The following is a 21,009-nucleotide window of genomic DNA, read 5'->3' as shown; positions in this document are numbered from 1 at the left end:
TGGGGACGGCGTTGACATCCCGACTGGAGGGAGCGCTCTAGACTCCGTGTCTGGAATGACGAAGTGTTGATGAGTGAGGCTTGAACGTGTTCAACGAGGGTAAAAAAGAGTTCGATCGTACCTTCGGCCGGTTAAGCCTGATAGTCTTTGACTCAAGGCCGTTTTGTAGGTAATCAATAAAGCATAACTAGCATGAGTGAGGGTCACCGGGAGACAACTCCAGCCTCCCCAAGCGGATTTGTGGGAGTCATCCAGCCTCTCCACAAGGGTTTCTTATCAGATAGATGGGCATGCAGTTGTTTAGGGACATTGTCCTGGTCGAGAAACGCAATTCGGTGTCACGGGTGTCTTTGTGAGTAGCTGGATCTTTGGGGATGAGGGAAGCAAGGGAGATCATGGATCGGGTCTGGAACGCTGCAAAAGGGAGGGACCGGCTCCACTAAGCCTAAATCGGTAGGACCTCGGCAACGCCCGCGCCCGCCCGTGGGGACAGATCAGTGTATGATCGATCGATCTCCCGCACTACTAGTCACGTATCAAGATGAATCCATCTCCGCTATCTGGACAGCTCTTTGCAGACTTCTTCGAATCCTTACTACGAAAATACTGCGTGTTGAGTTGAGATTATCACAATGGATTCATTTATTACCTGGAACTACGATTCGGTTGAAAGTGTCTTCTGCCCACTATGCCCAAACACTGCACGCCACTACATTCCTCAACCGCTGCAACATTAAGGTAGTCTACAACTTCACCCCGTTCGGACCCTTCTTCCGTCCAATGCTAACAGCTCTAGGCGTCGACATGGCCGCCCCGGCCCCGGCCTCCACGAGCCCTTGCCGCACCAGCCCCATCAGCTCATTCCCTGCCTCCACTTTCCCATCCTCGAGCAACCTTGCCGCAAACTCCTCGATCGTGGAGAGATGCAACTCCCCATTGGCCCTCGCCATCTCTCGTCGTGGCCGATAGTGAAATATCTGGGCCTTCTCAAACCCTTCCTTCTCAAAAATGCGGGGAAGCTCCACCACCCAGTCCTGCCGGCCGCCTGAGAATAAAAATGCGCAGAGCTGCTCCAGAGCCGGTGTCTTTTGGGCTGGGTTGACCTTGACCACGTGTGTGCCTTGATAGTTGTAGTCGTCCCACTGGATCCAGCCGCCCGGCTTGAGCATGCGGGACACCTTGCGGATGATTGGGGTTGGATCGCTGTTTTCGACCACCAGAACCAGCAAGCGGAGGTGGATCACGTCGAACTTCTCGACGAGGTCGGCGGGGATATTATCGTTCAGGTTCCATTGACGGAGGGTGATGTTGTTAGGGAGCCATTCGGGCGGCGGGGCCACTGCCATGCTCATGTCGAGGCCTTCGAAGGTGGCGTTGGGGAGCTCCGGGGCGAGATCGAGGAGCCAGATGGCTGTTCCGGAGGCTATGTCCGCGATGCATGGGTTGGGGGCGGGAAGCGACGCGGCGATGGTGGGGTGGAGATTGAAGCCGAAGGATTCTTTCCACAGGTAAAATTGGTAGTTCAGACGAGAGGCGGCTGCGTTGCTGCGGCCGAGGGAGTAGGCTCGGCCGTCGGCGAGGTGGAAGTCCATGGAGGTTGTGGAAGCCATCTTGCTGGGAGGATGAGAGGCAAAGGAGGAGATGAGTGTCGAGTCAGCTCTTGTTCTTCGGTGATTGGGGCTGATCGAGTCTTATATCGCTATGTGTCGAATGCTGGGGAGGGTGGCAAGCTGGTCGGATATATTTCCCCTCAAGATGACGTTGGGTGCAGCTGAAGAAATCATCCTTGCAATTTCCTCGTCTTTGCCCGCTGAGATCTCAGCTGTGAAAGCAGAAATGGGCTCAGCAAGCCACATACCTGTGGTTTCAAGATCCTATTATGCAAGTTCCGGGCTCAGGCCCTGCCGATCATTTGCGGGCGGACCCCCACGCTTGTGAATCTGGAGCTGCAGGTGATCCACGCTGTCAGCATGTCCAATTGTCTTGGCTGAACTGACGCCTGCATTCTCTCCATCAGCGCGTAAACGAGGGGTTGTCTGCGCGAGTCACGGCTGCCTCGAATATCCCAGCCAGCGTTGCAGGGTTCCTCAGCCAGCCATTCTAACGACTATCACGAATCGGGCAATGAACATCGATGGATTCTCAATAATATCGATTGATATCATCGGGGACATAGTACAAGGTACGAAGCATGGGTGCTGGATGTCAAGAACTGGTAGGGTGCTTTTTATGTGGGCGGTTGTGAGGAGTTCAGAAGAGAAGTAAGAACCGTAGAAAGGAAATCAAATACAGGACGCCAATCACGTGCCTGAAGTGGCACAGTACGACATCCGGGGTGGTGGGGCGGGCAACACGCCGTCGACTTGTAAACAAACAACTTCTGTCCAAGACTTGAATGCTTCCCCAAATTTGAGGCAAAGTCTCCAGCCCAGGACCCATCTGAGAGATCAATCATGCCCTGGCGTAAGAGGAGATGTCAATACTGCCAAGAGATTTATTGGAGTGACAGACTGCTTCGCGAACACTTGCAGCAGAACGTTGGCGAGTGGCGTCGTCCGGCCGACGGCATCCATGACTTCTCAGAGATCACCCAGATCTTGCGTCAGCCTCGTCAAATAAGCTACGAGGCTGCTGATTATCTGATATACAAATGCTGGACCTGTGCCAAGGTCATCAAATCTCGCCGCCGGTTCATCGAGCATGTTGCTCATCAGCGCCACTGTGGCTTCACGTACAAATTCAAAGGAGCGACCTACCGCCCGCGGCGTCCATGGCCCTTCAAATTCAGCGAGGAGAGTGTGCTTATTCGCAAGAAGACATTTCCATTTTTCCGTCTTCCTGTAGGTTAGTTGTCTCTTTGCCCCATTTCCGTGTCGCTGGAGTGTTATTGCCAAGTGTTTCGGCAAGCACGAACTGCCGACTCCTACCATTTGTACCTCCTGTGACTTTGGCTGACAAAAGCATGGCAAATGATCTAGAATTACGAATGATGGTCTACGAACATCTGCTTCATTTCAAGGAAATTGTTATTGGGCATTATCGGCATCGTGAGAACTACCCTGGTTTCTGGGAACTAGACGCCCCGCTACAACATAATCCCTGCAAGAATGCCCTGGCAATCATGGCCGTGAACCGTCAAATCTATGACGAAGCGCGGCCAATATTCTATTGTTTAAACACCTTCACCTTCAGCTATTTCGATGCTCTCCCCATCTTCCTAATTGGCGTCGGAGAGAAGAATGTCAAGCTTCTACAAAGGGTGCGCTGCAGGAAAGTCGACACGGGCAAGGAGTACGTACACATCACGAAATCATGCCTGAAAGAAATATTCATGATGGGACGAACGCCGCCCAGAGCAGAGCTCGCACTTCAGAGCGTCGCATACCTGTCAATGTCACGTGGATGTTACGACGAAGAACCGGTGACTTGGTGCGCGACGGGCAACTATCGTCTGGTCCCAGCAAATTTCTTGAAGCTGCGTGATTTTCCGCCACGAAGACGCTTCAGTCTCGAAGTTTCCCTACGGCAAAATGTAATCGGCCGACGCACTCCGCCTCGACAAATTACGGCTACATACGAACTATGCCTACAGTAAAATCAAGATGGCGCTCGAACGGAGTGTTATCTCTGTGGATTCTCGGGGCGGCAGTAGAGGGATTAGAGGTGGCCATCGCGAGGCAGAAAACCTTAGCTCCCTGATGGGATGTACGCTGTTTTCATCACGGAGAATTCCTGTGGTGCCAATAGCATGGGCTCTGAGTATAGCTAATATTGTTTGTGATCATCAAGCGAGAACCGGATGTTGCTTGGCTCAGCAGGCGTGGAGACTGCATGTCCTTCCAGAAACTTCCACTTGAGATCCCGCGACCGGGCACAATCCATCCCCTCACACGCCGAAAAAGTACCTGTTCGATTGCAACTGATAGATAATTACCTTGTTCATCTGCTGAAAGCCGCCTCGATGCCTAGCTTGATGCCTTCTTCACCACGGAAGAGAGAAGATGTGTCTGCATGGTTGAATCGTGCCTCAAGCTCGTTGTCCAGTCTGGAGCATGAAGATACATGGCATGTATCTGCAGAGTGATGCTAATCTGCAGGTCATTGGTGATGACGCGTGACTCGTGCGTAATGCAGTAGGAAGGACAAGAAATGACTAACTGAATAAGCTGTGGCCGAGCCCAGAAAAGAGCGATCAGTACCCTTTTGAGAAGAACAAGCAGGCATCTGAAGAATTACTGCGTACACATTTCCACCCAGGACCTCTGCATCGGCAACGTGCATCACCATGCTTTAGTTCTACCTGAGTGCAACCACACAACTTCGGATTTCTTTCCTGCCGAGGTATCTTGAAACGGCAAACATTTGAGCATATGGGATGCTACGGATACTGCATACCAGCACAAAGGTACTCAAGAAAAACCCATTTGCGCAGGCCAAGTGACGGGTCGAGTTGGAAGCGGGTCACGAATAAGTTCCGCTTACTACACATACTTAACTTAGTACCGAGAATGAAACGGCCAATGCTGTTTGGCTCGCAACCCGACACATCAAGAGCACCAGCCAAGCTTTAAAAATACCCCAGACCAACGGAGTCTGCCCGATCCCTGAGTTGATAGGGTCTTCAAAAGCAGTGACAGTAATAGGCGCACGCTGATTCGTGGTGGTCGTCGATCACCCTCTCAATAGGGTTCGCTTCCCTGAGATGCTGCGGATCCCAGGTACGCGGCGCCAAGACCCTGACGTTGACCGGCCAAGAATTCGGCCCTCGTTCTAGGGCTGCGGGTGCCGCTGGGATCCTGAGCTTACGTCTCCCAATCAATTCGACAACAATTTGACAAAGTCGATAGAGCAACACGGCTCACCCTGGTCCAGATGACGCGGCTATAAGGAGCGTATCTATACCATCGTTGACACCGACAATGGAGAAAGATATAAAGACCACTGCTGTCTACGTGAGGCAGAAGAAAGAGGATCAACAACCAGCTCCCCTTTCTCTCCTGCTACCATCACCACCATGCACTTCTCCAAGCTCTTTGCACTCAGTGCGGCCACTTTGGCCTTTGCTCACCCGGGTGAGAAGCATGACATGAAGGCCGTCAAGCGCGAAATCCACCTTCGCGATGCTTTGGCCGCCAGAGGCCAACAGGGTGTGAACGCTTGCTCCTCGTCTCAGGCTGCTCAGCAGGTTCAGCAGCGTAGCGTTGCTCGTCGTGCGCAGACTGCGAATGAGCTGCGCTCTAAGCGCGGAATTACCTCCGGTGAGTGAAGCATCTGTGCGTCGATGGGACCCGCCGACTCTAACCCTTGATTAGCTCCCCAAAAGTGGCGTCGTGACCTCGCGGCCCTCGAGAAGTGGGAAGCCATCAACCACAACAAGACCGGCCTTGTGCACCACGGTCTCAACGCCGACGCCGAGATCTTTGGCGCCAACACAAGCTCCATTCTGACTCCTACCATCACCGACGGCCCCTACTACGTCTGGGGCGAAGTTATCCGCCAGAATGTCAAGGAGGAGCAGTACTGCGACGGTGTCGATGTCTACCTTGAAGTGCAGTACATTGACGTGAACACCTGTCTTCCTGTCCAGGGAGCTCTGGTTGATATTTGGAACGCCAATGCTACCGGTGTCTACAGGTATGTCACGTTTACTTCGTGCATGTTCTAATTCACTAACACATCGGCAGTGGTATCTCCACCAGCGGCAACTACGCTGCCGACGGCTGGGACTCGACCTACCTTCGCGGTATCCAGGAGACCAACGAGGACGGAGTTGTGACCTTCAGCACCATCTTCCCCGGCCACTACGACGGCCGCGCCACCCACACCCACCTCCTCACCCACCTCAACTCCACCATCAACCGCAACAACGGTACCCTGCAGGTCGGCACCGGTAGCGTCGCCCACATCGGCCAGCTGTTCTGGAACGAGGTCCTCCGCTCCGCCGTCGAGAACACTTACCCTTATACCACCAACACCCAGGCTGTCACCACCAATGCTGATGATATGTGGAGTGTCCTCCAGGCGTCTTCCGCCTACGACCCCTTCCCCGAGTACATCTACCTCGGTGACAGCCTCGAGGATGGCTTGTTTGCGTGGATCCAGATCGGTATCAACACCACGGCTGATTACACCGATAACTCCTACTACAGCATCGCTGCGTACTACGATGAGACTGGTGGCCACCAGAACACTGACAGCTCTGCTTTCGGTGGTGGTGGTGGTGGCTCGGGCTCCGGTGATGCCATGCCCTCTGGCTCTATGAGCGGTGCGCCTTCTGGGTCCATGGGTGCTGCTCCTACCCAAAGTGCTTAAGAAGATACTAGAGTGTAGTTGAGCGCATGTATTGTTCATTGACAAAGTCTGTATATCATTTTAAGACTGTTCCATACACCATTCTGATAACATTAGCTAGAGTCTTGATCTATCCTTCATCGAGTATAGAACGAAGCGGTTTGGCGATCAGCAAGAGTTACCTTATGACACCCAATTCAACCACTAGATCATAATTCCCGCTGGTCCAATCACACTCGGGGATTGAAGATACGGACACCAGAGCAGTTGACATCAGATAAAGACCCGAGTTGAGGCCATATCAGCATTCGGCCAGGCAGCAAATGTTTCTTCTGCTCTGCTTTCGTCCCTTGTTGTTATTCTTATTATTTTCTCGACCCCGCTCCGTCCATGTGATGAAAAGCGCGGAGTGAGCTGACTTGCGTGGTGGCTGCGGCACCGAGGTAGGTCGGCCAGCCAAAGGTACCAAGTAAGCAGGGCCATTTGTCAGAGCTGGATGGCTGGCTGGCTGGCTGGCTGGCTGGCTGGCTTGCTTGACAAAAGAGTGACCTGGAAATCAGCAAAGTGAGTTATACAACCAAACACACCGCGTAAGTATTACTAGAACGGAAAATGGCTTCTTCTGCATGGAGGATGCTGTCCAGTACAGCGCAAACGAAGGCCAATCGAACATCGGGATTAAGCGCCTGCATCAGCACTAGAGCAAGTCAGATGCTCTGAGTCGTCACCTGACAGCGGGGGCTGAGATCGACTTTCAGCTCCGAGTCTTGTTTCAAGGTTCGACTTCCTTGCTTCCCTTTTCAGGTTTCAGGAACTCCTTCCCAACTTTGAACAATGGGCTCAGTCAATAATCCGGTGGAAACCCATGGCAACAATTCAGGATTCTGGGTGGGGATAAATCATGGCCACATTCATCTCGCCCCAGGTGCGTCGCAAAGGAGGCACAATTCGAGCGGACGTTTGCAGAGACCCATGCCGTCTGGGCAAGTGGCAGTGCCCTGATCCATGTGTGTGAGAGGGAATGGCTCTACGTGAATGGGGAAAGGATTCTTTGGCTACCTCCGCAACAGCGTGCGGCCTCTTTGGCATACAAGAAGGACACCCTGGTAATTGTCCACGAGTCTGGGAGATTCAGCATGCTCTCGTCTCTTATCTAGCTCCAGCTGAGAACTCATGATCCGCCCGTCTAGTAACTGGCGAAATCAAACGAGAGAGCCATTCTGATGCAATCGATGTATGTACAGGAACCGCTTACGAGACTAGAGGATTTTCTCAGGCTGAAGCAATTAGAACATGGGGTAGTCGGGCCCCAGCTATGCAGAGAAAGAGCGTAATAGCGAAAACCGCGACAAGTGGCCGTGGCCGCCATCCTAGCGGCATCCACATCCAATACAAGCCCACGATCAACCCCGGCTCTTACCAACCACCCACGCAATGGATCCCGAGGGGTTGATTGTGTAGGAGCGCGGCCTGTATATCAGTGTCTCAGTGTGTCTGCTCCACTAGATTACTACTCTTTCCAGCAGCGTAGCTAGAAACGTCGGAGGGGGGAGGGGAAGCGGACAGGATGCTGGGAAGAATTCTCTTGTGTGGCTGACAGCCTGTGATATGAAACTGAAATGCAGCTACAACAGGGGACATGCGGAGCTCGTCTATAAAGCAGCAGCATTCTCTGCGGATTCTTCGCTCGTCCGACTGCCAAGCCACTCACGAAGTTGACACTCTGATGGCACAGGAATAGTACAGCAACAAAAAAAAAGGGGGGGAGTGGGGGGGGGAGAAAAAGGAGAAAAACGGAAGTGTTATTCACACAACTACACATATACACAGCATTACATCTCTAATCTCTCTGCAGCCAGAGCACACGCACAAACACCATCCACGGCATCTACCTTTACATAAAATCCAACCTAATACTTCAACACCACCTCCTTCAGCTTCTCGAAATCCGGCAACCCCAGTCCAGTAACCGGGTCCCAGCCGACGGTTGCGTTCCAGAACGCCCAGGGGATGATCCCGGCGCCCGGGACGGTCTCGCCGGTCTGCGGGTCCGTGCCGTCGCAGCCGACCGACTGGCCCAAGGTGACATCGGTGAACCGCTTGCTGATATCCTTGCTGTACAGCAGCGGGTTCAGGTACCCGAGGGCGGGCTTGCCGGCGCGCAGGCGGGCGTCGTTGAGGAGACTGACCAGCGCGGCGAAGACGGGGGCTGCGGCCGAGGTGCCGCCCGTGCCGACGGTGGTGTTGCCTTCGATGACCACGTAGCTGGGTTGGGTTAGCAAGGGGTGGGTTTCTGGTTTAGATCATCGAGTGAGGGGTAGGTTATGGGGTATGGGGTATGGGGTATGGGGTATGGGTGCAGAACTTACGGAGGATCATAGCTGTGAGTGGAGACGTCGGGGAACGCGCGGCCGCTGAAGTTGGCGTACTGCGAGTAGTACTTCTTGGTGTCCTTGGCGATGTGGTGCGACAGGTACTTCTCGACCGCGTCGTGCTGGTACCACGCCTGCGGGAAGTAGTTGCTGAAGCCGCCGGAGCTGCCCGTCCAGGCGATCTCGGGCCCGTAGGACTGCGTGCCGCCGACGGCGGTCACGTAGGGGCAGGTCGCCGGGAAGGTCGGCTGGAATTGCGGGCGGTTGCTGCCGTCTCCGGCGCGGCAGGCGGAGCCGATTCCTGTTTTTCTGGCGTTAGAACTGTTTACAGAAGGAGATATGCGTGTGGGAGGAGGCGTGTCGGCTGAGCTGGGCTGGGCTGAGCTGGCTTACCTTCGTCGCCGGAGGATTCGATGATGGAGATACCGCGGAGACCCATCAGGCCGATCAGGTTGCAGACGCGCTTGGCATAGTACTCGGGAACAGTCTGGTGCGGTTAGTGAGACACACGGTTCGTGTGGCTGAGGTAGTCGCATACCTGCTCGTCATCACCGTAGGAGTTGGAGATGACCTGGGGCAGAGCCGAGTTGGGCTTCGACAGGAGGTACTCGTAGTACGGGAGGTAGGGCTCGTTCGAGTCGTCCGCAGTCGTGGGCTCATCGGGGTCGGGGATGAAAGGACTGCGCATATTAGCATGCTTTGCTATCGTCATCCGCAGAGTAGTGCAGCACTCACGCAAGACCGCCTGTGATGAAGGCAGTCACCGGAAGAGGGTGCGCAACACCGACAATCAGCTCGACATCCAAATCGGCCTCGCCGTCACTTTCGGTCGCGGGGTCTTGGTCGTTGACGCCGCCGTTGATGAGCTCGACGTCAAACTCCTGGGAGGGGAGGTGGTAGTACTTCTCGAAGCCGGCAAGATCGGAGTACGAGGCCGACTCGTTTAAGAAGTTGCCGAACCCGATCTTGCTTCCCGACGAGGCGCTAGGAGTGTAGCTGCCGAAGTTGTACATCTCCTTCAGGCAGGACAGGGTGATGCGCTCGGCGCAGGAAGAGTTGGAGCTTCTCTTGGTGTGCTGCGACGGGAGCTGCACCGTCAGCTTCGACAGCTCCGCCTGGGCGTTGTCCTTGCCGAAGTAGGTGGTCGGGGAGATCAGGTCAATCGTGTCGACCAAGCTCTCCGGAATGGAGTACTGGGTGGTGCGCAGCTTGGTGGAAGAGCCGCTTTGGTAGTAGGCAAAGGTGGTGTTGAGGAGCTTGTTCACCGTGCCGACGGGCGCAGCAAAGTTCACCATGCTGCCATCCTGCGAGATCTGGGTGATGTTGGCGCTGCGCAGCCAGCTGATGACGGCGTCGGCGCTGGCCACAGGGAACTCCTTGTTGATATCCTCCAAGTCCAGCCATTGGCCGTACTGGGCTTCACCAGGGGTGGCAAGGGCGGTGAGCTTGGCTTGAAGCTTGTCCAGGTTCTGACGATTCAGAGCAATCGACAAACTGATGGTGTTGCTTTGAGCAGCATCCTCGAGATAAGTCCAGCTGGCAGGGACGGTTGCCAGCTTCTCATGGACGACGGCTTGAGCCGAAGCCGCCAGGGAGCACAGAAGTGCCGTGTACAGGCCGTTGGTATGCATCTTGACAAGACAGAGCGTATCCCACGAGATGCACAACTGGGTTGGGGAAATGTCGGGGGAACACCGCCGTTATAAGTGCACGGGCGGGTCGGTGAGGTCATATCGCGCATCGACGTGTTTTTTTTTTTTTCTTGTCTGCATTGTTTGGTCGGATCGAAGCTGCCTGCAGGCACACCGACGGGGTTCCTTGAATGCATTTCGTAATTCGTTAAGCTAATGCAGGTGGACGGGACCTGCAGATTACTGCTATTTGTTGTGCAATTACTCAGGGCACCCCAGACAATATGGGCTCGGCTCCGTAAGCGATGTCGTGATAAGAATGGGGTTGTTTACCCTCGACCCTCACTCGGAGTCCGTCGGGGTAAATCTGCCCCGCTGGATGATAAGGGGTGTTCCTCCTCAACCGCGCCATTTCTTGCTGTTGCCTACCCTTTGCAAATGTCTTACTTGCGAGATTGGGCGACGAGGTCGGTCAAGGATGCACTATTGGGTGTTGTTGCAGGCTGTGAGCAGCGTTGCTTTCTTGACGATGGATGGTGCAATGGCCAGCAAAACAGGGTCATTGGCGAGAAGGAATTGTCGGCAAACTCGCATGAACTAGCCAAGGCGAACAAGCACGGCGCCGAATGCTTAACCTTTCTTGACTATGGCGTGGTTGCGATCGGCGCAATTCCTTCTACTCCAGTTATCGGCGCCGCCAGTTCCGGGGCAGTGGGTCGCATTCCCTCGGCCAGCCACATGAGTTGAAATTCGGGGAGACACGAGGTGCCCGGTTTCTAGGCAGCAAGCGTACATGAGGCGAGGTTTCCATTTTTCGTGCCTCTATTCATTTGGGAGCGCTTGAGTAAGCACAGGACTTGGCCTCTCATATCAACTGGGTCCCATAGCTCAGTTGGTTAGAGCGTAACGCTAATAACGTTAAAGTCGAGGGTTCGAGCCCCTCTGGGACCATCTTTTTGCATCCCTGCATACTTCCTGGTGCGCTTTGCCTTTGATTTTTGTGTTTGGAGCGCCATCATCGAAGAAACAGACGACTGGCGATGCGTGTAGCTTCGGTATGTTCGGATGGTGTTGCTGCTCTGTTTCAGTTCAGCTCACTCTGGGTTGCCGGACGCTCTCGAGTGGTACTTGTAGTTGTTTATCACCAATGTCCGGTTGTGATATATATCTTGCCCAAAGGGCAGGACAATGCCCGTGCGCTCGTTGACATCGAATGCCAGTTCTACACCGGTAGGAAGAAGAAGCTCATTCAAGGATTGATTCCTATTTCATCGGTTGTTAGCATGGTCTTTCCACAAATATGAAGTGCTGTGCTCATTCTCATAGACGTGAATAATGTCCACGCCCACAACTCTTGAGGCTCTCCACCCATCGCGACGGTTGTAGTTGACATGTCGCATCGAAAGGGGACGAAACGGTGATGAGTGATGGTCTTGCCAAACAGACTAAACAAGACAAATGACGCCAACCAGACAAAGACCACAAACTCCCAGGCACATGACCTTTCCTACCATTTCACTTTCTCTTCTACCGTCCTTTTCACCCGCCTCATTCACTCACTCTGACACCTTACTGCATACTTCTACTCAAGAGACTCCACCCCAGGACACCTGGATTTTACAGCCGATATGGGTCTTCCGCTTGACTCTTGCCAATGACAAGAATGAAGAAAGTCATCGGCATATCATGCAGTCGATGAATGATGATGCAGTGAACCCGAGGTATCGCCTGGGATTAATCAGCTTGATATTGACTAGAAGCTTCCTGTCCGTCGGTACTCTTCCCCTGGCTTTCCAATTTCCGCAAAACCTGCAGAGTGGCATAGTAACTGAAAGGCAGTGCGAAGAACCACAAGCCACAGTTGATACTCGCTGTCGCAATCAGCGCGGTCGGAACAGCCTGGACGCCAAATCCCACAGCCACACCAGCCGTCTCAATGCCCCTCAGCAACGAGCTGTAGCGGATTTGATCGCCTGGGGAATCAGACAGATTGCCGATACACCAATAGATATAATTCTCAACAAAGCCAAGGCTGATGCGTTCAAAGAGGTACAAGCCAAACCCTCGTCCGAATGAGCGCTGATTGCCCCAATCCAGAACCGGCTGGGTATGGCGATACTCGTTTTGAATCACCACAGCCCATACCCAGGTAGTGCTGTTCAATGCAGCGATCAGAATATATGTGAAAATAGCCCGCGTCTTGCGGCTTTCCAGCCATGGTAGATCAACCAGTGACCCCCCCAACCAAGTAGCCAGTGTGCCTACGATAGCGGACAGTAAGCTTCCCAGAGCTCGCGACCGGACGGTGAAATAAGTCGCGAGATACGTGCCCGGATACGCCTGAATCCAGCCAAAGTACCAGAACAGTGGCACAAGCAGCAAGATCGACCTGCTACGTATTAGTCGCCACATGATTCGACCTTCCTGGCGCCACTCAATTCCGCGAGGGGCTTCGATGCGTGTTCCGTCGTCACGTTGTACCATCTCTGGATTCGATAGCAGGGGACCGAAGACCAAACCGAGGCACTGAATGGCGATGAATCCAAGATACGTCTGGTACCCGACTTGGCCTTTATGGTTGACGTCGTGGTTAAGAGCAAGTGAAATTGCTCCGCCAATGATGTTCCCAAAGTTCCGGAAGGTAAACCACGTTGCTAGGTAGCGGCCGCGTTTGTGCTGCTCAGGGTAGCCGGTTGCTATGGCCCCTTCGACGCTCCAAAAGAAACCTGCACTGATGCCACAGGCCACCGAGCCGAAGTACACGAGCCAAGCGGCACCCGTGCGGTTGTTCAGGTATAGCCCTGCTGCATACAGCGGGTAACCAATGGAACCAAGCGTGAGGGTCCAACGAAACCCGATGAGATTGGTCATCCATGGACCTGCAAAGCAGGTAACTGTCATGAAAGCATAGAGGAGAGCGTTTGCGGCATTGACGAGATTGGGACTCTGGGAGCCGCCCACCCCGAGGCCATTCATGGCGCTCCAAATGCCAGGGGCACAAAATGCGCAAAGTCCGACGACGAGGATTTGGAAGAGCGTGCTCCGGAAGAATCGGACATGGGTTTGTTGACGCTCGTGTTGCGAGTCGGACATACTTGCTATGTCGGCCATGATTGCTTCCTGATCCACTTTTGGAATTGTCGCCATGATTAACAAGTGCGAGAAAATTCTAGGTCGCTGTCTCTTTTGTCTGCTCTAGCAGATGCAAGGGGCTTGACTTATGTCTGCCAACACGACGATGGTTTCTATCGGGTGCTTGGTCACGTAACCGTGGCCATGCATGGCACAAGCAAATATACCCCTCAGCACATCTTGGCAGCGAATGATCCCGGTCAGGAGCACATCAACACCAATCATTGCAGCTCTTCGTTTCTCTGTGACCCTGTGAGATAAGAGACCGAATTTACCCCGCTTGTTGCTGGATGAGCTAGAGATTGCGACTCAACTCTTGCCTACATTTTCATCAACCAAATTGTCTTGAAAGGCTGCGAATTCAGCGAAAATGGCCAAGGTCACGGAAGAATTTCAAATCGGCGAGCTCTCACTCGACGGGCAACCGCCACGAGATTTAATCAGTTTCGAGTCTTTCGAGCTCTCTGCATCTAATCAGCGTTCACTTGGGCCTCCCCACCCACAAGGAACCGTGATTCCGCTTGCCCTGCGTCCTACCCTGCACAGCACTTCTGAGATTACCCTTGACAGTATTATCGCCACCATCGAATCTCTTCAGAGACAAGAGAACAGTCTTACGAAGCAACTCGCACGCCACGGAACCATCCTCTTCCGCGACTTGCCTATCCGCAATGCAGAGGACTTCAGTAGATTTGCCCACGCTTTCGGCTATAAACCACATGAAATTATCGGGATTGTGGTTGATAGACCCCTTCTTGCGCCTAACGTGGCACCGGCCAATGAGGCACCCAAAGAAGTTCTCATCTACAACCACAACGAGTCTCCACAAGTCCCTCACGCACCCGAATACGTCTTCTTCTATGGCCACCGTGCACCCAAGCAAGGTGGTGAATCGCCAATCTCCTCCTCCCTCGAGCTCTTCAATCGCGCTCAACGCGAGATCCCGGAGTTCATCGACGAGCTGGCTGAGAAAGGCATCCTCAGTCGCGTGACGTATAAAGTCGAACAGCAGTTCGCAGGCGGCTCGACACTGCGTCAGGCATTTGGAAAGGAGTTTCAACCGGGTGATGACGAGGAAACCAAGCGTCGCAAGGTAGAGGCGCAGATTGCGCGCTACGGACGAGGAGGATACACCACCTGGGAATGGTCAAAAGACGACGACGGCCAGACGCAGCTGGTTCTCACGCACCGCCTCCCTGCCATTCGAACACAGCCGGGGACTAACCTTCCCACGCTCTTCACGGGTCTGACGGCATATTGGAAGAGATGGCAGGTCAACTCGGGTGCACGGAGAAATGACACGCAGCAGCTCTTCGGGGACGGCACGCCAATTCCAGACAAGTATCTGGCGCACTTGGCGAAGATCACGGACGAGATCCGGGTACTGCATCGTTGGGAGAAGGGCGATGTGCTGGTGTTTGATAATATTGTGGCGCAGCACGGTCGGGAGCCGTGGCAGGGGGAGCAGTCGGATCGCGTGGTCATGGCGAGCTTGTTTGATGGGGCAGCTGTCCCGGGGGCGTATGGGTTTGGGGACTGGGCCCAGGTGGTGCAGGCTGCGGAGTAGTTCTAAATTTGATGAAGTGAGTGGGGATGCGGCATGCATGCCATAAGTCTGAGTCTGTTGTAGTACAATTCTGTGTTAGCTCCAATACCGAGCTTCTGGTGGAACATGAATTACCGGATTAGGCAATCCTGCCTCCGGGCCCCGGTTATCTACAGACTACACATGACTTGCACGATGCGGCGCATCTAGTGATACTAAATAGGCGTTCCTGGCACAGAGTAAGGTATAATCTGTCAGCTGCGAAACGATACCGTAGGATTCAAGTCTATTTGAACTTAACACAATCAAAGCGTGGTATGATCCCGAACATCGGCTGCGGAGCGGTATTACCCTCTTGACAAATATTGCTTGCATGCACCGCTATCATATTCTATCTATTGCCTTTTCAAAGAGAGTATGATTATTCAAGTTGCATGCCAACAATACTGCGTGCCGCGACCCGCTGCAGCCATAGTCACCTTCCCACAAATGAGGCGAGCAATGGCTAACAATAGCTTCTGTCCCCATAACCACGATCTAGACCATCGTCCACCATCTTCATAAATGAAGACCAGACATAAATATCACCAACAATCCTCCCAAATCACACCTTCATCAACCAACAACATCTTCGAATACAATCATCTCATCCCGTCTCATCAAACCAAACCAAGACCCCATTGCCAACATCAAAATGAAGACCTCCACCATCCTCGCCATCCTGGACGCCGCCTCCTGCGCCGTCGCCATCCGCTGCACCCAGGGCATGACCTACTGCGGTACCTCGCTGGTCAAGAAGGGTAGCCCCTCTCCTCCCCTGCTCAAACTCGAGGATAGCATAAGCATCAACACATGCACACACAAACACACACAAACCCAGAACCCAAGCCATCTACATATTAAACCACCAACCCTCCCCAAGCCCTCATTTCCCGATTCTCAAGTATGTGCAAGCTAACAAACTTTTTTCTTCCCCTCTTCGGATGGAATAGGCAACTATACCCAGGACATGCAAACCGCCCTGCAGCGCGAAGGGATCGCCCCATCCTCCCACCAGTTGCTGGATTCACTGTACCTCTGCACCGCCGACGAGGACTACCTGATTTACCGGGCGACGTGCCGGCGCGGCGTGTGCCAGGACAACGGCGTCAACCGGGATGATATCTGTATCGGGACGGAGGAGCTGCCTGAGGAGCAGGGTCTGGATCTGGATCTGGATCAGGGTCAGGAGCAGGAGCAGGAGCAGGATTTTGGTATGGGCCAGGACCAGAATGCCCAAAATGCGGTGAGTTCGAGTTCTATTGGGTGAGAGGTGGGGTATCATGGGGTGTTTGTGTGTGCTGATGTTGATGCTGATGCTGATGCTGGGGGTGGTAGAGGCCTACTACTAGTGTCACCTTTTAGGGAGTGATATTGGGATGATCTTTTGGGTTAGAGAAGGGGGTGGGAGTGTTATGCGCGGTTGGTATGGATGTGGTAACGGGATGGGGGGAGGTTTAGGGTTGGGGATTAGGTGGTGGGTTTAGTTTAGTTTGTGGCTTAGGGACTCTTGGGTAGCGCATAGCAGAATGGCATCGGGTTAATCCGGAGTTCTGCGCCGTAGGTGCATTTCTGTAACTCTTGAATTTGTCGAACACGGAGTCGTCTGTGCTATCAAGCTAACCATCGCAGCAAGGATCTCCACGACATCAACCACCACAACCCCATCACCACGAATCAATCACCACCGCACCAGGGATCTTGCCACACCTAAGACCACATCAAAGAAGTCAAACTTCCAGGAATCACCGCTCCGGAGAAAGAAACCCATCCGGCAAATCAGCCCGCCACGCAAACGGCTCCCCAAAAGTCTCATCCTCCCCGACGACAATCCGATACGTGACCTTGGCAAACTCCTGAGCCTGCGGGGCCAGAGCCGGCGCCACCTTGCGATATAAATGCGCAAACGTCATCCAGCACCCGACCAGCCCCTCCGTCACAACTCCCCATTTCTTCACCCACAGGCGTCTTCCACCCCCGCCACCTCCCGAATAACACGGAGGCAGCACGCCTTCTACAACATAGCCCAGCGCCTCGAGCCCCTTCACTGCACTCTCAATTGCCTTGCCCGTGTTATTTTGCCGCGCCCAAAGCAGCGCCAGCAGTGGATATCCCTTCTCCAGCACTAGACGGAGCACTTCCGCCGCGGGTCGGACCTAAGTGCTAGCGATTTTGTTGATAAGACGCTCCTCGAGTTTCGTGGGATCCGGGACTCCATCCCTTTGCATCGCCAGCACGACTCCCAGCTCCCGCAGGAGTTGACGCCGTCTGTGCAGGTTGTCCGCGGGGGTCGCCTCGTGGTCGTTGCACAGGATGCAGGTGCACCGGAAGCCCCATTGGCGGAAGTTCAGGGCCGGCGTGCTATCAAGATCCCGGTCGAAGCAGCACCCAATGCTGTGGACGGTGCGATACATGCCGGTGACTTCCGTGTCCGCTGGGAGGTCCTGGGCGGCGCGGACGATCCGCATGTCGCCGATGAATGCTCACTCCGCGGTGCTGTGGTAGGAGTGGTCGATCCGAGAGATTAAAGGCCACACGCCACAGGAAACGACGTCGGCCTTTTTGGCGGCGACGCGCCCATCGGAGGCCCAGGCCTGACGGTGCTCCTCGCGGCGACTGGATCGGTCGTTGAAGAAGGCGTTGGTGGCGATGATTCTGTCGAGAAGGAAGCTGGGGTGCCGTATATACTTGGTCAGCCTGGCGTACGCCTCCCCCTCTCAGCGAGGAATAAGCTCACCTATCCACCACCGGTGTGTTGTCCACTTCGCGCACGTCAACACTCTCGTATTTTCCATGGTGCAGCGTGATGATTCCTGGTATCAGCGACGGGTTCTTGAGAAGCTTCTGCGTCATCAGTCTCAACAGCTCGATATCATTTGCAGAGCTGATCCTCTCGCGTTCCGGGTCGACCCGCGTTCTCAGACTCTTGCTGAAGTCATGCAGATTCACCTGGGCGTAGGCCAGCGCCTTTTCACAAACCAGCAGATCACCGGCTTTGACGGCCGTGGTCGTGAAGAGTCCCAGCCCAGACGACTGTGCCGGGCGCACGGCGACAGGGCCGACGTAGGTGGCGCGGTCCAACAGCGGCGGGGAGCACCTCGTGGCCTCGCGCTGCATCTCCTGGAAGGGAAACGTCCCCGTCCGCTACTCTCCGAGCCGGGCTTTGCGGGACAGGGCTTTCTCCGAGGACTGGGGGAGTGGTTCTAGATCGCGAAGGGCGGCGTCAAACTGATAGGATCGGAGGAAGGTCAGAGCGCGGTTGAGCTTGATGGTCAGGGCCTCGTCCGGTGTGGGTGAGGATGATAGAGCTTGAGTGTAGCTGTCCTTGGTGGTTAGCTTCTGTGCGCAGGAAACTGTAATCCGCGTGTCTTACCAATCGATCGCACGACGATATTCCCCGGCATTGAATGCATCATTTCCTTTCGTCTTCCACTGCATGGCATCCAGCTCGGACCCGACCAACTGTCGGCGCCACTGCACAGGCACCATGATATCCCAATCCGACAGAACGCGCAGGTCAGAAGGATGATCCACGCGGATCGCACAAGGGCTAACACCAGGAACATGCAGATACGGTTCAACCACAACCAGCACCGTCCCTTCAGAAAATCCCCCCGAGCGAAGACTTCGGTCTCCTGGTTATGCAGCTGCAGCATGATCACATTCCCCGCCTCGGCTTCCGCGACAGCTCCCACAGCGACGAGGAAGTCGGTTGGTGTCAATGTCCGTAGAAGAATGTACTGCCCGCGGTGGTGGGTTTCGAGCTTCAAGTTATCGACCATGATCTTGGTGAGGTGCTCTAACGGGGTTGTGCAGGGGGCGTAGGCGGGGGAAAGGGGAAATGAGAACATTATCCCCTCTGCTTAGTGGTGTCCCCGAACCTTGAAGAGTTGAAAGAGCTCGGCACGAAGATGCTTGATTGAGGGGTACTCCTCGCCTTTATGAGACTGGGCGAAGTCGTACAGGCGTTTGTGTTTGTGGAGGAAGTGGGCGTCCAGGGAATTCTTTATTCCTCGGGATTGGAGTGATGACATATTGAATGTGAGAAGTCAGGGTGATAGGAGGATTTGAAAAATTTACAGGATCGGGGTAAAAATAACGATAGAGATGGGATGGGGAGAGAAGGGTGGAAGGGTGAAGGGTGATAGGAGAAAGGAGGAAGACGAGTGTGTGTTGTCGATAAAGTAGTTGTTGTGGTGGTGGTGGTGGTGGTGGTGGCTGTTTGGCGAAAGGTAGCACATCCAATATTTACAGTGAGTTTCAACTCCACTTCACATGAATGCTTACCTCGTTCCAAGATTACCAGACCTTAGCTCCATATTTTTACCAGGAATCCAGAGACTACAATATTGTTTGAAGCTAAAGCATTGTTTTATGCCCCAAGTACAGTACAGTGCATGCAACCCCTGACGTTTTCCAGTTAGAGAGATAAGATGCTGATAACTCGGAGAGCAGATTCCTATACACGAAGTCACCAGTGAGCAGTCAGGTTTCCGAATTCAGATCTAGTCTTATTCTCGAAATCCAAAGGTCGAACCTCTTGTACGTCGAGAGCATACACTGTCATGGGATTATAAACTACCCGACTCAAACACTGTATGAAGGAGCGTCATTTGATCATGTATTAACTGCGGTAAACCGTCTTCATATCTCCCATTTGGGTGTGAACTATCTGCGGGATTTTCGTCTACTACCGTCACTAAGAACCAAATGGCGGCTACGTGAAAGCAATATAACCGGAAACTCCCGCATACTACATCATCACCACAACCATATTCTTTGTGCAAGATAAACTGCACCAGAGAACCTCCAGGACCTTTAATACATCGAAGGATATAAAATACCTTCCAAATCATGCAGACACCCTTCTCATCACTAAACTCCATATTCACAGGATAGCCGGTAAGTGCCTTACCTCCCAAAACCCCCACCATGACACGCCCAATCTACTTCCAGCGCATCGTCGACGCCCTGGAACAACTCTTCCCCCCGTCCAAGGGATACATCTACAAGCGTGGCTGGATCCCCAACCCTCTAACCCAGGCAGAGGATCTGACCCTCAACGAGGTCCTCGAACTCTCGACCCCGGGGTCCACCACGTTCCTGGTGGTGGTGGGCGGCCACGAGCGGCCCCCGGAGAGGAATGCTTTCTTATGGCGGCTGAACCATCTGAAGATGCTGGTTCCCGACAGCGCCGGACGATACCTGGACTTCGAGGGGATTGTCATCGTTGGCAAGAAGTGTCGGTTCTACTCGCAGCATTGCGCGCAGCGGCGACGGATCTTGAGGAATGATCCCCGGGCCCTGCATGCGCGGAATCGGCGGAACGAGTACCGGATTGTGGGGGAGATGTCGGAAATCCATCAAATTCTGGAAGAGTTCAAGGTCCTGTGTCAGAAGAATGTGTTCTGGGTGGCACCGCCTGGAGTGTCGCCGGTGTCGCAGTCTGGCCTGCAGTAGGAAGTAACCTTTGCCTGCTTTGTAGGTTTGTAGGTCTCTTTGTTTCGTAGATGGGATTCATCTGCGGAGCCTTATGAGCACCTCCTTTCTATGTTTTTGTTCAGGTTTGAGATTTTGGGCGGTCAGTTCGGCTCAATACCTCCTCTCAATTTGACCTGCTGCAAGACATTTGTAAAAAGTTCAATCTTATTTTCAAGCATCCCTTCCGATGTCCGGATCTTCCATGTGCATTGTATCGACCTTGTTATATGTACTCTCGCCTTTCACTCTCTCAACACACTACCATGATGAATGAGCTTGTACTCGGCTGAGTTGGTAGTCTTCATGCTGCTACGTCTTGACTATTGCCGATGCTCTCGTAACCAACAAACACTTTCAATTGAACCTGACCAACGTTAGCCTCCCAAACCAAGAACTCCATCCAATCACTAAATCAAAAGATAACACGCATACAGCGAAAACGAACAAACGCCTCCCCGATCCCCACCCCATAACCCATCCAAACACTCCCAACCTACCCCCCTTTAGCTCCGTAGCC

General features: G+C 53.8%; 10 protein-coding genes and 1 non-coding gene across 11 annotated transcripts; 7 read left to right on the top strand and 4 right to left on the bottom strand.

Annotated features, from left to right (window-relative positions):
• Nucleotides 1-640: 640 nt before the first annotated feature.
• BO72DRAFT_447533 (class I SAM-dependent methyltransferase) lies at nt 641-1,822 on the bottom strand. Its single transcript, XM_040944566.1, has one exon. The coding sequence runs from the start codon at nt 1,608-1,610 to the stop codon at nt 744-746; it is 867 nt and encodes a 288-aa protein (XP_040801749.1). The 5' UTR covers nt 1,611-1,822; the 3' UTR covers nt 641-743.
• Nucleotides 1,823-2,377: 555 nt separating this feature from the next.
• BO72DRAFT_95072 (uncharacterized protein) lies at nt 2,378-3,697 on the top strand. The gene is made up of 2 exons (XM_040950822.1): nt 2,378-2,844; nt 2,979-3,697. The coding sequence occupies exons 1-2, from the start codon at nt 2,454-2,456 to the stop codon at nt 3,593-3,595; spliced, it is 1,008 nt and encodes a 335-aa protein (XP_040801748.1). The 5' UTR covers nt 2,378-2,453; the 3' UTR covers nt 3,596-3,697.
• Nucleotides 3,698-4,772: 1,075 nt separating this feature from the next.
• BO72DRAFT_95088 (intradiol ring-cleavage dioxygenase) lies at nt 4,773-6,472 on the top strand. The gene is made up of 3 exons (XM_040950823.1): nt 4,773-5,258; nt 5,313-5,634; nt 5,685-6,472. Exons 1-3 carry the CDS (start codon nt 5,015-5,017, stop codon nt 6,310-6,312), a joined length of 1,194 nt encoding a protein of 397 aa, XP_040801747.1. The 5' UTR covers nt 4,773-5,014; the 3' UTR covers nt 6,313-6,472.
• Nucleotides 6,473-8,168: 1,696 nt separating this feature from the next.
• Nucleotides 8,169-10,402, bottom strand: BO72DRAFT_95048 (S53 family peptidase). Its single transcript, XM_040950820.1, has 5 exons — nt 9,399-10,402; nt 9,202-9,343; nt 9,057-9,150; nt 8,661-8,964; nt 8,169-8,556 (listed from the first exon to the last, which is right to left on the bottom strand). The coding sequence occupies exons 1-5, from the start codon at nt 10,292-10,294 to the stop codon at nt 8,202-8,204; spliced, it is 1,791 nt and encodes a 596-aa protein (XP_040801746.1). The 5' UTR covers nt 10,295-10,402; the 3' UTR covers nt 8,169-8,201.
• Nucleotides 10,403-11,188, top strand: BO72DRAFT_95054 (uncharacterized protein). Its single transcript, XM_040950821.1, has one exon. It carries the CDS (start codon nt 10,511-10,513, stop codon nt 11,039-11,041), a length of 531 nt encoding a protein of 176 aa, XP_040801745.1. The 5' UTR covers nt 10,403-10,510; the 3' UTR covers nt 11,042-11,188.
• On the top strand, nt 11,172-11,245 carry BO72DRAFT_t127. Its single transcript has one exon. It is a non-coding gene; the product is annotated as a tRNA-Ile (tRNA).
• Nucleotides 11,246-12,028: 783 nt separating this feature from the next.
• On the bottom strand, nt 12,029-13,387 carry BO72DRAFT_376875 (MFS general substrate transporter; the record flags this gene model as incomplete). The annotated part of the gene is made up of 1 exon (XM_040941233.1): nt 12,029-13,387. The coding sequence occupies one exon, from the start codon at nt 13,385-13,387 to the stop codon at nt 12,029-12,031; it is 1,359 nt and encodes a 452-aa protein (XP_040801744.1).
• A 243-nt stretch (nt 13,388-13,630) lies between these two features.
• BO72DRAFT_95037 (Clavaminate synthase-like protein) lies at nt 13,631-15,301 on the top strand. The gene has a single exon (XM_040950819.1). It carries the CDS (start codon nt 13,797-13,799, stop codon nt 14,991-14,993), a length of 1,197 nt encoding a protein of 398 aa, XP_040801743.1. The 5' UTR covers nt 13,631-13,796; the 3' UTR covers nt 14,994-15,301.
• Nucleotides 15,302-15,666: 365 nt separating this feature from the next.
• On the top strand, nt 15,667-16,281 carry BO72DRAFT_495666 (uncharacterized protein; the record flags this gene model as incomplete). The annotated part of the gene is made up of 2 exons (XM_040948574.1): nt 15,667-15,772; nt 15,965-16,281. 2 exons carry the CDS (start codon nt 15,667-15,669, stop codon nt 16,279-16,281), a joined length of 423 nt encoding a protein of 140 aa, XP_040801742.1.
• A 475-nt stretch (nt 16,282-16,756) lies between these two features.
• BO72DRAFT_508511 (TPR domain protein) lies at nt 16,757-19,075 on the bottom strand (the record flags this gene model as incomplete). Its single annotated transcript, XM_040949295.1, has 7 exons — nt 18,606-19,075; nt 18,385-18,561; nt 18,160-18,330; nt 17,749-18,108; nt 17,499-17,681; nt 17,252-17,372; nt 16,757-17,167 (listed from the first exon to the last, which is right to left on the bottom strand). Exons 1-7 carry the CDS (start codon nt 18,860-18,862, stop codon nt 16,757-16,759), a joined length of 1,680 nt encoding a protein of 559 aa, XP_040801741.1. The 5' UTR covers nt 18,863-19,075.
• An 868-nt stretch (nt 19,076-19,943) lies between these two features.
• Nucleotides 19,944-20,471, top strand: BO72DRAFT_458298 (uncharacterized protein; the record flags this gene model as incomplete). The annotated part of the gene is made up of 1 exon (XM_040946371.1): nt 19,944-20,471. The coding sequence occupies one exon, from the start codon at nt 19,944-19,946 to the stop codon at nt 20,469-20,471; it is 528 nt and encodes a 175-aa protein (XP_040801740.1).
• Nucleotides 20,472-21,009: the final 538 nt, after the last annotated feature.

This window comes from Aspergillus fijiensis, assembly GCF_003184825.1.
Source record: "Aspergillus fijiensis CBS 313.89 unplaced genomic scaffold BO72scaffold_20, whole genome shotgun sequence".
NCBI lineage: Eukaryota > Fungi > Ascomycota > Eurotiomycetes > Eurotiales > Aspergillaceae > Aspergillus > Aspergillus fijiensis.
This window is presented reverse-complemented; position numbering and strand designations above follow the sequence as displayed.

What these genes read in the sequence shown, in the direction of transcription:
- BO72DRAFT_95088 (XM_040950823.1), top strand. Translation starts at nt 5,015, where the DNA reads ATGCACTTCTCCAAGCTCTTTGCACTCAGTGCGGCCACTTTGGCCTTT. An exon ending in TAAGCGCGGAATTACCTCCG is followed by an intron (nt 5,259 to 5,312) that starts GTGAGTGAAGCA and finishes ACCCTTGATTAG; the next exon opens with CTCCCCAAAAGTGGCGTCGT. An exon ending in AATGCTACCGGTGTCTACAG is followed by an intron (nt 5,635 to 5,684) that starts GTATGTCACGTT and finishes ACACATCGGCAG; the next exon opens with TGGTATCTCCACCAGCGGCA.
- BO72DRAFT_95037 (XM_040950819.1), top strand. Translation starts at nt 13,797, where the DNA reads ATGGCCAAGGTCACGGAAGAATTTCAAATCGGCGAGCTCTCACTCGAC.
- BO72DRAFT_95054 (XM_040950821.1), top strand. Translation starts at nt 10,511, where the DNA reads ATGCAGGTGGACGGGACCTGCAGATTACTGCTATTTGTTGTGCAATTA.
- BO72DRAFT_95072 (XM_040950822.1), top strand. Translation starts at nt 2,454, where the DNA reads ATGCCCTGGCGTAAGAGGAGATGTCAATACTGCCAAGAGATTTATTGG. An exon ending in ATTTTTCCGTCTTCCTGTAG is followed by an intron (nt 2,845 to 2,978) that starts GTTAGTTGTCTC and finishes CAAATGATCTAG; the next exon opens with AATTACGAATGATGGTCTAC.
- BO72DRAFT_95048 (XM_040950820.1), bottom strand. Translation starts at nt 10,294, where the DNA reads ATGCATACCAACGGCCTGTACACGGCACTTCTGTGCTCCCTGGCGGCT. An exon ending in TTCATCACAGGCGGTCTTGC is followed by an intron (nt 9,344 to 9,398) that starts GTGAGTGCTGCA and finishes TAATATGCGCAG; the next exon opens with TCCTTTCATCCCCGACCCCG. An exon ending in CGAATCCTCCGGCGACGAAG is followed by an intron (nt 8,965 to 9,056) that starts GTAAGCCAGCTC and finishes CCAGAAAAACAG; the next exon opens with GAATCGGCTCCGCCTGCCGC.
- BO72DRAFT_447533 (XM_040944566.1), bottom strand. Translation starts at nt 1,610, where the DNA reads ATGGCTTCCACAACCTCCATGGACTTCCACCTCGCCGACGGCCGAGCC.